This window comes from Petromyzon marinus, chromosome 31, assembly GCF_048934315.1.
Source record: "Petromyzon marinus isolate PM22_M1 ecotype Great Lakes invasive population chromosome 31, UKy_Petmar_22M1.pri1.0, whole genome shotgun sequence".
NCBI classification, from domain to species: domain Eukaryota; kingdom Metazoa; phylum Chordata; class Hyperoartia; order Petromyzontiformes; family Petromyzontidae; genus Petromyzon; species Petromyzon marinus.
In genome coordinates this window covers 7,091,775-7,104,361 of record NC_133697.1, presented here as the reverse complement: position 1 = coordinate 7,104,361, position 12,587 = coordinate 7,091,775, and the positions used below count along the sequence as shown (strand labels likewise).

The 12,587-nt window shown below is 51.3% G+C and overlaps 1 protein-coding gene across 4 annotated transcripts in view; it reads left to right on the top strand.

The window, feature by feature from the left end:
- Nucleotides 1–12,587, top strand: part of LOC116947735 (calpain-9-like) — a 41,014-nt gene that overhangs the window by 17,976 nt on the left and 10,451 nt on the right. For 2 of the 4 annotated variants that reach the window (XM_032963789.2, XM_032963787.2), the window contains exons 6-13: nt 3,165–3,248; nt 4,124–4,209; nt 5,810–5,887; nt 6,834–6,994; nt 7,738–7,910; nt 8,570–8,581; nt 11,122–11,330; nt 12,500–12,539. In XM_032963789.2, the coding sequence (XP_032819680.1) occupies nt 3,165–3,248; nt 4,124–4,209; nt 5,810–5,887; nt 6,834–6,994; nt 7,738–7,910; nt 8,570–8,581; nt 11,122–11,330; nt 12,500–12,539 (843 nt within the window). The remainder of the gene's footprint in view (nt 1–3,164; nt 3,249–4,123; nt 4,210–5,809; nt 5,888–6,833; nt 6,995–7,737; nt 7,911–8,569; nt 8,582–11,121; nt 11,331–12,499; nt 12,540–12,587) is intronic. The other 2 variants (XM_032963790.2, XM_032963788.2) reach the window with 1 other exon arrangement.

Here is a 12,587-nt window from a genome sequence, read left to right as displayed (position 1 = left end):
TGATTTGTTACGTTTTTTCCCCATGGTAAACAGTCATGAGAAGCGGCGTAGCAAAGTTCATCGTTGTATCACACTTCTGCGGTTCCACGTCTGTGCGCCGCCACCGACCGTCGTTGAGCAGCACGTTGAAGAAGTGAGTGGTCAAATAGCCCTCGGTGACCTGCGTAGGGCATGTGGGAGGTATGGTTGCCACCTGTCCTGGTTTTCCCAGAATTTTCCTCTCGTTGAGGAGGTGTGGCAGCCATCCCTGGAAAATTTGTCGGTCTTCCTGGCGGGCGGGGGGGGGGGGTTGGGACGCATTGAAAGTCCCGTTTTTTTATCGTCAATGCTAATTATAATAATGATATTCTTTGGGTCTTTCGGTAAAAGTCACGTAGATAGAAAATTTATGATAAAAAAAAATAATAAAATATCTCCCGCAATATTTTTTCACCCGATGACGATTGCTTGTGTTGCGATCGAAACGTCGTGATATTTTATTATTTATTATTATTGTTCTTCTATCTACGTGGCTTTACCGAAAGGCCCAAAGAATATGAATTCCTGCAGTCACGAAATCTTTAAGTCAAGATAGAATAATGATGATAAACCGCTGAAGGCAAAGCACCTAATTCTCGGTCTCTACGAGTTATGCCAGGCGTTCGTTTCCCTGCCCATAACGTGCCGGATTTTACATTGTACCTGCAGAGGTGGAAACCCGAGCTAGCACTTGCGCCCATCACAAAACGAGGTTGCGCGTGAGCGGTGAAGGAGGCGGCGGTAAGGAAGGGCTCTAAGCAGGGGGGACAAGAATGCAGCGCTAAATTGCTTGGGTGCGGCGTAGCATCACACCCTGTGAGGCCTCCGGCGGTTTTCTAAAAATACCGAAGGAGCAGCAGAAATATGACATTTTCATTATGGACGAAAGTTGATGTAAAATTCTATTATAGGTCTGCTTGTGGTTGATGACTAATGTGGGATCTAATCAATACGTGTGCATGTGTGTGTGGCTCTGTGGTGCTGTCCACCCCACCCTTTCGTGTGCCATTCCGGCCTTCATAGGTGCTCGCAAACAGCACTTGCCCCAACAGTACGTTCAAGGCTACACGGGGGGTAATTGTTTTCGGTGTGGGGAGCGGTGGCGCAGCGGTTAGCGTACTGTGCTACGAATTCGGCGACCCAGTTCGATTAACGCTTACGGCCAATACCAATGACGATTATCTGAACCGGTCCTGGGCAGTACCGGATTATCCCAGTAGTTAAAGTAGCTACATATGTAGTAGCTACATATGCAGTAGCTACGGGCCCCGCACTTTCAAGGCCCCGTGCAAAATGATTTCAAGTTATCAATTCCGGTTCAGTGATTCTGAACTTGCTCTATTACTATAGTACTATAGCGCCTTCAACTTTTATGAACGACTGGGTGTTTAAGGTTAGCGATTTGTCGTATTATCTGGCCGTATAGCAAATGAAAAAATACAATGACTTTATTATGCAAGTTAAAATTTGTGTTTTCATATGTGTTTTTTAAGGAACCCTTTATAACATATGCTACAGGCCCCGTACTAGCTTAATCCGGCACTGGTCCTGGGCCTCCCCTAGGTCGACTCAGCCTCAAATTAGCACATTGTGCGGTGTGTAGACATGAGAACTGGGGAGACGAAGGCAACCGGGCGTGGTGTTGGCCACCCCCTCGTGTGCTGTTCCGGCTCCTTCATGGGTGCTCGCGACCACCACTTGCCCCAAGAGCCTGGTCAGGCTGCACGGGGGATCTTTGTCTGTGTCGTGCGCGTGCGAGGCGCGTGCACCACGGGATGGACTGCATGCGAGTCATCATCCTCGGTGGATGGTGGAGTGACTTTCACCCAAAAACCAGACCCTCTGGTGGAACTCGTCCCGCCGGTCCCGCGGTGTGTCCACGTGTCCTCCCGCCTTTCCCTCGGGGGTGAAATCGCATGACAGTGGGCGGTGAGTGGCATCCCAGCGAATGCATTGAAGGAGGCAAATTAACTCGATTTGTTTCAATTTAGGCCATTGTCTCGTTTGTTGGGCCCACTATGTGTGTTACGTTTTTCCCTATCTCGCGGCAGTGTTGATGATGAAAAGCGATTCAATCGATCAGTCTTTATTTTACGTGCAAATATCGCCCGCGGTAAAGTCGACAGCGGTGCACATGACAGCGAAACGGGAACGGGACGGGTGGGGGGAGAGCACAGAGCAACAAGGAATGAGAAAAATAAACCCGTCACGACCTCGGCGGCGAACACATTCGCTGTTTCTTGTCTGTGCTGGTTCTCCACAAACCTAACAGAGTCCCGCAATGTTGTGGCATTCTATGACAGGTGCCCCTCGATTGTACGCGGGTTCGGTTTGTTGAGATTTCACGCCGTATATTGCGTCTCGCCTATTTCTACCCAAAATTCGCTATATGCGGTTTGAATTCGCTCTACATGCGGCTATGCGGTCGGACGCGGGGGAACATTGTGTGTGTAGTGTGTGTGTGTGCTGTGTGTACCGTGTGTACTGCGCTGTGTGTGTGTGCTGTGTGTGTGTGTACCGTGTGTACTGTATGCGCTACTCGGCAGGCAGCTGCTGCCCCGTGCGATTTCGCTTTGTCCGCCCCCCCCCCTTTTTTTTCCTTCCGGAACGCATCTACTACTCGCCGCATAAAGCGAGGGGAAACTTGAATATTTGAACATGACCGACGTGCAATTCACGCCCGTGTCTATGCACATATATACGTGCGCCCTGATGTATAAAGTGCCCGTGAGCACGTGGACTTATGGTCGGAGTGTCTGTTCAATCGCGTGCGCGTACTTGCACAGGCGAACCCCTCTTAACGACGGCAAATCGGTTCCACGAAAACGGCCGCTAAGTGATTTGGTCGTTAAGCTAGCATAGGAAATGAACGTTAATGCTTAATTCGTTCTGATCAGCATCGAAAGTTAACCCCCTGTTTACGGCCCAAAAAAAAACGCGGCCGCCTCCGTGACCTTGCATCGAGAGTGCCCGCGAGCACTCGCCGTCCTGCGTGTACGCCCCCGCGCGCACGTGTCGAGCTCGGCATCCACGCATACGCGCTGCTGATCTCGCCCCAGTAAATCGTAACCCCCCAATCCTCTATCTCCTGTATCCTCCCCCCTCCCCCCTCCCCCCTCCCCCCTCCCCGGCTGCACGTGCCGCAGGTAACGAGCAGCGCCGAGTCCGAGGCTCGAACCACCACGGGCCTGGTGAAGGGCCACGCCTACTCCATCACCGGCTTCGACGAGGTGAGAGCCCATCGCCACCTCGCCCTGCCGCCCCCCCCTCCCCCTCTCGCGACGCTTGCCACGTAAACCGTCTTTCCGTCTAGGGTGCCGCGGTGGCGAGATGTTAACTCCACCGCCCAGTATACAGGAGGTTGTGTGTTCGATCCTGATCCCGACCTTGACGATGCCGGTATACGTGGAGTTTGCTTGTCCTCTCTCCACGTGGTCGTGTGGATTTTTCTCCGGGTCCTCTGCTTTTTCCCTCCACATATAGAATCAACGTGCTTTCAGAGTATTTGGCTGCTGTAAATTTCCACGTGGTAAGCCGCCGCTTCGTTGAGCTATCGTCTGTGGCCAGGTCGCTTCTGAAAAAGAGCTATATTGGTCAAATAACGTGGTGGATTTGCGCACCGCGCTGCAAATCCAGCGCGACCCGAGTTCACTTCCCAGAAGGGGCTCGCAAAATGCGGGTTCCCCTGGCAATGATCCACTTTGCCCCATTATCCTTCCCGTGATCAATAAGATCAATACCAATTTGTCGGAAGTCGGCATTAATATTAATTAGCTGTGATAACTTTTACCCAGAACAACCTCACCAGCAACATCCTGATCGAGTCTCAAGACTGTTTTTGTGGGGGGCGGGGGGAGTGAGTCATGAATTCTGGTGGTTCAACGATTCCATTTGAGTGTTTAAATTGGCATGTGGGAGGAAACAATCGCTCACTTGGGGGGTTATGCCAGGGGACCCCTAGCAAGGGGGTCCCGATAACAACCTCTTACAGACGTCGATCACCCATCCAAGCACTGTTCAGGCTCCAAGATATTTGTTTTTTTCTAGACCTGCCGAGAACCGACGCGGTACTATGAACACTTACCTTTGCCGTGTCCGCCACCAGGTGGAGGTCAGAGGTCACAAGATCCAGCTGGTGCGGGTCCGCAACCCGTGGGGCCAGGTGGAGTGGAACGGCGCTTGGAGCGATGGGTGAGTTGCACCTGTAACTGGCTTTGCGAAATGTAAAGATAAAGGTGCAGCCCTGCAATTTCTTGTTTACGCCCCCCCGCTGGCAAATGGGCGTCCGCAAGAGGGAGCTGTCGAGGGAGCCATTGTAGAAGGTGTTTTGGCCTACTCACATGGTGGACAGTTGTATTGAAAGAGGTGGCAGTAACCACACCTGTCCCCATCGCATGTAACCTGTCAAATTCAGTCACTGTGGTAAACCCAAATGGGGGGAGAATTGAGAAACTTGCACCAGAGGGTCTGCTGCCGCGCACGGAGATCGGATCGAACCGGCGACGTCAGCATTGCAAGTCCAGTGCGCTAAGCACCGCGCCACGGCAGTATTCCCTATAAACTTAGTCTGTAAAGGCTAATGGGACATCTTTGTCTTGGAGTGTGGCTGGCCATCCGTACTAACGTGTGAGCAGCTGCTCCCTCTGGTGCCGGGTGAACACGGTTAAACCTGGCGATCGCTACCGCCTGCTGAAGGCATCGCCCCCAATGCCGGGAGCGGTTAGCACACTGCTTCAACTGCCGTACCGGGAGATCCAAATTAACCCTCAACCTCTGGATTGTAAGTCCAGCGTGCTAACCATTGCACGAGGGCCTCATCTCTCGATTAACTCTGCAGTGCTTTGAAAGTTTTGATCGGCAACCAGCCTTTTAACGTTGAACTTCTTTTGCACCGTACGTAGCCAACCGTGCTAATCATAGGTGCGGGGGGGAGGGCAACAAATTAAACACAAAAGCACCTCTAAATAAATTAGTTTTTTTAATATAGATTTAAAAGTGCGTAGCCCTGGTGGCTTCCCACATCGGAAGGAAGAGCGTTGCAGACGGCCGCAGAAGCATATCCTGAAAGCGCACGATGCCGTGACCGTCCTTGTTCGATGGCGAGCCAAAATCCACTGTGAGGACCGGTCCCTGGCCCTCCCCTAAGTCGACCTCGGTGATCTGCGTGTGTGTGGGAGAGAGGCTTACAATGGCCGGTTTAACGTGTGGGGAGCAGTGGTCCAACGGTTTGTGCGCTACGCTACGAACCCAGCCAGCCGAGTTCGATTTTCGCTTACGGTGAACACCATCAAATGATTATCTGAACTGGTCCTGGGGCTCCCCTGCGTCGACTCGGCCTCAAATCATTACCTGGTGCATTGTGTGAACATCGCCATTGGAGAGACAAAGGTGGCTGGGCGTAGTTCTGGCCACCCACCTACTCGTGTGCCGTGCCGGCCTTCGTAGGCGCTGTTCGCCAAACAGCACTTTTCCCCAAAGGTCTATTAATGCTATACGGGGGATCTTTGTCTTGGATAGGCTTGCCACCTGTCCGAGTCTAACCGGAATCTGTCTTCGGAGGGCAGGAATCTATTCGTGCTGACATTGGGTGCCGGCACGGTTTGTTGAACTGTATTCCCATCGTGGACTGCACGTTTTTAGATAACGTGCCGACTGGCGCACACCACAAATCCGGCTTTGGTCTGCAGAGGGAAAGGTTAGCGACCCGGGTTTGAGATGGCGCGTGTGCACCTCCCCAACCACCTCGAGTCACAACGGCGTGCCCATTCCTCCGCCGCCCTCCTCCTGCCAGGGGCCGCGAGTGGCAGCAGGTCTCCGCCGCCGAGAGGAAGCGACTGCAGCACCAGCAGAAGGACGACGGGGAGTTCTGGTGGGTGGAGCCGTGCACAACCACGCGGGAAAAACACGCGGAGCACTCGGAGCACAGTTTGGCCACACCCCGGTGTGCCGCGTACAGCTCCGTTTGGTCAATCCACTGCTGGATGATGATGATGATGGCTTCCGCACGCCACCTGGGTCACGGGTGTGGTCATCGGATCATACTTCATCAAATGTTTTAGGTGAAGGAATTTTGAGGCGGTCAAGTGACTATACTTGCCACCATAGGTGCCACGGTGGCGAGATGTTAATTACCTCGCCTGGTATACAGGAGGTCGTGGGTTCGACTCCGACCCTGACGCCTGCTGTATATGTGGTGTTTGCATGTTCTCCCCGTGGTCGCGTTTATTTTTCTCCAGGTCATCCGGTTTTTGCCTCCACGTTTCCAATCGACATGCGTTTTAGAGTATATGGCTGCTATACATTTTCACGCGATGATAAACCTTTTCGTTGAGCTATCATTTGTGGCCAGCTCCATTCTGAAAAGGTGCTATATAGCTCAGCGGGCCTTACCTGGTACAATAAAAAAAATCGTTTAGTGAGGACTACTTCAGAACCCACTCTAACAACAGTTGGCTGAAAGCCAGATTCGAAGGCAGCTTCTTCAATGGTGCCAGTTCGGCGTTTCCACCTGCCGTACCTGTTGAACTTCTTCTTTCGCACCGTACATAGCCAGCAGTGCTAAGCCTCCCCAACGGACAAAACGAACCTCGATTCGTGGCGAAATAAAACGATCCCCGGACCCACAGAGGGAGAGAAACAACCCCTCCGACCGCGGCAAACCTTGTCCACGTACGCACGTTGAACTTCTTACGCACCGTACGTACACAACCGTGCTAATCGGAGGTGCGGGGGCAGTGGGGGAAGGACAACAAACTAAACACAACAGCAGTTGAGTTTGTCTCCTCCCCCCCCCCTTCGCGTCGCCGTTGCCACAGGATGTCCTACAGGGACTTCATCGCGAACTTCCACAAGGTGGAGATGTGCAACCTCACCCCGGACGCGCTGGACGATGACACGCCGGGCAACTGGACCGTGTCCATGCACGAGGGACGCTGGCTCAACGGCTGCACGGCCGGAGGCTGCCGCAACTTCCCCGGTACTGTCAGCGGTGGTGGCGGCGGTGGCGGCGGTGGCGGTGGTGGCGGTGGCGGTGGCGATATGGGGACCGCCCAGGGCAGTGCACCGCATTGAAGGGCCCTGCCGGGCCTCGCTCGTTCGGTCGTTCATCATCGTCGTAGTTCATCAGCCACGTGATCAGCCCACCACCAGCGTGAAAGCCTCGCTAAGCTGCGGTAATCTCTCTTTCGAGCGAGCGAGCGGGCGGGCGAGCCCCGAGATGAGATTTTTCAGACGTAGCTCGAGCAAGGGCATAGACGAGAATATCCGATTCACTCAAGCCCGAGAGCTTCCGAGATCAGAATCCGATTTATGTATTCATCCTGGAGAAATGTGATGAGTAAATAAAGCTCTCTTTCACAGATGTCCAGTAGGGGCAGGTCAGAAAGTTGCAACAACACACGATAAAAAAAACGATAGGAGTGCAAAGTATAGGAAAGGTAAGCCTGCCCTGTACCTCTCCTTCCGTGATCGTAGCAAGGGGACAGGTCAGCTAAATAAATCAAACTAAACAATTTTTTTTATTTTACCAGGTAAAGCCCACCGAGCTTCGAGTTCTTTTTTTCTTTCAGAAACGACCTTCCTGACGACCTCTCGGACTGCACATCTCGGTGTGCCAATCGTCGCGGCACCACACACGATGCCTTTTTACTCGCCTGTCAGCCCCTCGCCTCTTTAACCCCTCCTCTCCCCCCCCCTCCCCCCGGACACGTGGCGCCAAAGAGACGTTCTGGACAAACCCGCAGTTCCGTCTGAAGCTGGAGGAGGAGGACGACGACCCCGACGAGAAGGGGCAGAAGGGCTGCTCCTTCATTGTGTCGGTGCTGCAGAAGAACCGCCGGCACCAGCGCAAGCTCGGAGCGCAGATCTACACCATCGGCTTCGCCATCTACCAGGTGCGGTACCGCAAACGATCGCCGCCAGCGCCGACCTGTCGCGGTGGGGGGGGGAGGGCTAGTGGGAGGGGTGGAGGGCAGCCACCGTGGGCTGGCTTTCGTGGGCCTACGGACACTTCCAGAATGGTCGCGAAACGACGAAGGGACACGAAGAGACGCAGGCGATATTCTTTTTTTCCTGTCCCTCACCTGTCCTGTTATTATCTGCGAACGTTCTGGTTTCCTCTCGTTTCTTCCCGTGCGCGTGATCCACTCGTTCATCGAGTTGGCGAAATATCCCAATGTAGGACCACAGAGCTTGAGCAGGAGGTTGGCACCGGTTTGGGGCTGCCTTTGCTCTTTGTCTGTGGTGTCCCACGCCTCCGTGCGAAATTGGCGCGCGTTGCAAAAGTGTACAGCGTTTTGAGATGCAGTTTGTCATGAGCGACGCTATGTATATATATATCTCTCTATAAAAAATATATGACTTAGGCAACCAGTGCTACAGAACTTTAAAGACACGTGCTCATGTATTCTCAATCACTTGACTGTTCTTTCCAGCCGCGGCTGTGCAGTGAGCTCCATACGGTAGTTTGCAAGTGCTAAGAATTTATATTTTTATTATTATTAATATTTATCATACATTTAAATTTGCATTGGCCGCGGATGACCCGCTAAAGGTTCCAGCGAAGGTGAGTTTGGGGTTGCATGGTGCATGGGCCGACCTTCCCTGCATGGTGAACCCTGCATGGTTGCATCAAGCCCGGCCTCTAGGGGTGGCCCGATCATTGCCAGCCACCCAGAACTCAACGGAACGAGGGCCCACCAACAAATGCATGAGTACGATGGCAGAGCAAAACAGACAAGTACGTGAGCAACATAGAAGTGATGTTGGAGGTAGGTGCTATACATTTCCACGTGATACGCCTCTTTGTTGAGCTACCATTTGTGGCCAGGTCGCTTTTGCAAAAGAAGCTAATAACTCAGTGGGATTGTCCTGGTAAGAAGAAAATGGTTTAGTTTTTTATTTGTATATTTTGTAAAAGTGATTTGTGTACCTTTCTTATACTTTGCACTCCTATCTTGCTTTTGTATTGATTCTAATCAATACAAAAGTAATAATTATACTGGTAGGAACCTCCTGGTTACTACACCAGCCCACAGGGGATTATTGTGTCTGTCCGTCCGTCGTGCATCCAAAAATGGGAGGGGTGGGGCTGAGTGGAGAGGGGAGGGTGGGAAGAGGCTGGGTGGGGAGGGAGGGGCTGGGTGGAGAGGGAGGGACTGGGTGGGGAGGGTGGGGCTGGGTGGGGGGTGGGAGGGATGAGGCTGGGTGGGGAGGGGCTGGTCAGCCCGTGGTGCCCTTATAAAACTCAACGTTTAACCTCCCCATGCCGGCTTGTGCCCGCCCTCACAGTAGGGCATATTTGCGGAATACACAACGCCGCCGTTGACTCTGGCCATTGACCGATCAACCCAACGTTCCTACTAGCTCCCTCCGCAGGAATGTGTTTGTTGTTGCGTTCTGACCCGCCCCCTACTGGACATCTGTAAAAAAAATGTTTTACAGTACATCAGATGCCTCCAGTATAAATAAATATTCTGCTTCTGATGTTCAACGGCCTTCATTTCCATCACGGTCGTAGAACGTAGTGCCCAAAGGCCTAAAACGTCAAGTGGAGCAGCAACATGTAGAAGGTATTATCAAAGTATGAAAATAAGAATAGGTTTTACCCTTTCTGGCAATAAAACCATAGGTGCATTGCCCTTGTACTGTTCACCTTTTGACGTTCTCTAGTCTGACACTGGTAAGACTAGGCCATGAAGAAGGCTGCTGTGTCAGGTCTGATGTTGGGAGAGAATTCTAAAGTGGAGCAGTGCCAAGGCAAGAAACAGAGAGAAAAGTGTTGTGACCTGCAGTGTGATGGTACGTGGGCCAACTGACCATCACACAGTTGGCTACGTATGGTGCGAAATAAGTTCTACATACATACAAACGGTCTGGTACACCGAGTCTTCAACATGGGTAGAGAGTTTGAAGTTCCAAGGAACAGTAACCATGGTAGTAGCGATAGGAGAATGATAACGAGGCGACTGATCGCTGGTGAGCGAGTAAAATTGGTGAGCGCTGATTCAATCGATAGTTACTGGGCCCTCTTACCCCAGGCACGAGATACATTGCTACAACATTGAGCTGGCGGGCTGGCAAAGTTGTTAAATTCGTGACTCGGGGCAGATTTCCATGTGGAGGCTTTAACCTGTTCTTACCCCCCTCCCCCGTTCTGCATCGGTCTCCTCCGGGTTCCCCAGCTACTTCCTACACCGTGCAGTTGGTGAACTTAGAGCGTGGGGTTTTCGCAGCCGATATAACGATTACGCAATCGATTTTTTTTTGGGCGGAGGGTCTTTTCGGTTTGTGGTTGTTTTTTTTCTTCCCAGAACTATTTTATCGGAAGTAAAGAAAAAAAACGCCAGGGGAAGGTGCAGGGAACGGCCAGGCAGGGTTGGCTGGGGGAACACGGGGGGAGGGGGGGGGGTAAAGCGTCATGGAGTAACACCAACAATTGGCGGAGGGTCTTAACGACACAAATTTGGTGAGATATTTACGTGGCCCTAACCCAAAAGTCAACGTACAAATCAATGGAAGCGGGCGTGTTGGCCAAACTAAACTAAACTCTTTATATTACCAACTAAGGGCCCACAGAGCTATATAGCTATTTTTCATAAGCGACCTGGCCACAAATAATGGATCAACCGAGCAGCTTATTACGTGGAGATTTAAAGCAGCCAAATACTCTAAACGCGTGATGTTGATTCTAAATGTGGATGGAAAAACCTGGAGGTCCCGGAGGAAAATCCACGTGACCACGGGGAGAAGATGCAAACTGCAAATATACAGCAGGCATTGGGGTGTGGGATCAAACCCACATTCTGATGTAGCAGGTCACTCTTGGAAAAAAGCCTTCGGACTCCCACGTGTAGCTACTTCCTGGATAAATCAGTAACTGTGGTCATTATTATCATCATTACAGGGCCCTTTTTGCCAGCATCAAGATGATGAACGTATTAACACCCATATTCCTGCCGGCAAGAATAAAGCCTATTATTTCATCATCATCATCATCATCTATATCATCATGATCAATGTTATCATTATGGTCCCTCATCATTATCATCATCATCATTGTCCACCTGTCGCTCTTTTCCCGGGGCCCCCCTTTTCGCTGAGCAGCTGCAGCAGCAGGGCGGCCACCTGCCCAAGGACTTCTTCCTCTACAACGCCTCCAAGGCGCGCAGCAAGCAGTTCATCAACCTGCGCGAGGTGTCGCAGCGCTTCCGCCTGCCGCCCGGCAACTATGTCATTGTGCCCTCCACCTTCGAGCCAAAGCAGGAGGCCGAGTTCGTGGTGCGCCTCTACGCCGAGAAGAAGAACGGGTCCAAGTGAGGAGGAGCTCGTCACCGATACCGCACCACCACCACTACCACCTCCATCACTCCACTCCGATACAGCACGTTTGGCCGCGTGCGGTGTAAAAAAACATAAGTTGAACAAAAAGGCCGCACGATAAAGCTGCTCTCACCCCGGGCTATAAATGTTGTGATGCGTGCATTGTCTCTGTTGCTGTTCGCCTTTTGGCGTTCTCTGATCTGACACTGGTGTGACTAGGCCGAAAAGGAGGCTGCTGTCTCTGGCGGAGGCCAATCGGTTTCAAAGGCTGCATATGTTATCGGAGCGTGTCTGTTTGCATGTTCACCACAAAGTACTGTGTGTGGTCATTGCAGTAACTTGATGCCTTGCAAAAAGGTTTCTATTCGGTGTTTGAACACCTCGACACCTGTTTTATTGCCGGGAAAGGGTAAAACCTATTCCTATGTTTCATACTTTGACGCAGGGAAAAAAGGTCTTGTGATGTATACGTGGCACCGTTTAAAGCAGGGGTTGGCCACCAAAATAACAAGAAGAGATTTTGATTTAAAGCTTTCGTGACTGCAGTAATTCATATTCTTAGCTCTTTCGGTAAAGTCACGTTGAAGGGAAACAATAAAATAATAAAATATATAAAACAATAAAAATTCTCACGACGTTTCGACCATAACGCAAACGGTCATCATCAGGTTGTGAAAAACCAACGGAAAGAAACATTTGAAAGAAGTTTGTTTCTTGCCGTTGGTTTTTCACACCTGATGATGACCGTTTGCGTTATGGTCGAAACGTCGTGAGACTTTTTATTGTTGTATATATTTTATTATTTTATTGTTTCCCTTTAACGTGACTTAACAAGAAGAGAATTCGATGCAAAACTCAAGGTTTCAAGAGCCGCAATGCGTGCGAGTACACGGTACGTCACGTCACGCAGTCTTTAGGGAGACGCATGGGACTCCGCAGCCGCATGTTACCGAGCCCTGGTTTCGAGTAGTTGGCTGCTGCCAATACATTTCCACGTGATTGACAAACCACTTAAGTTGAGCTATCATTTGTGATGGCCAGGTCCCTTCTGGACAAAAAGAGCTACGCAGCTCACTGGACCTTGCAGTGTACCTGGTAAAAAACAAAAAAGTTTAGTTTTAAGTTTGCATAGTTACGATGTTTTTTTTCCCTTCCCTTGCAGTGAAATGGACAACAGCATATCTGCCGATATACAACCAGAGGTAACTGAGAACGTTTGTTTACTAGTCCACTACAAACCCGGCGACCTG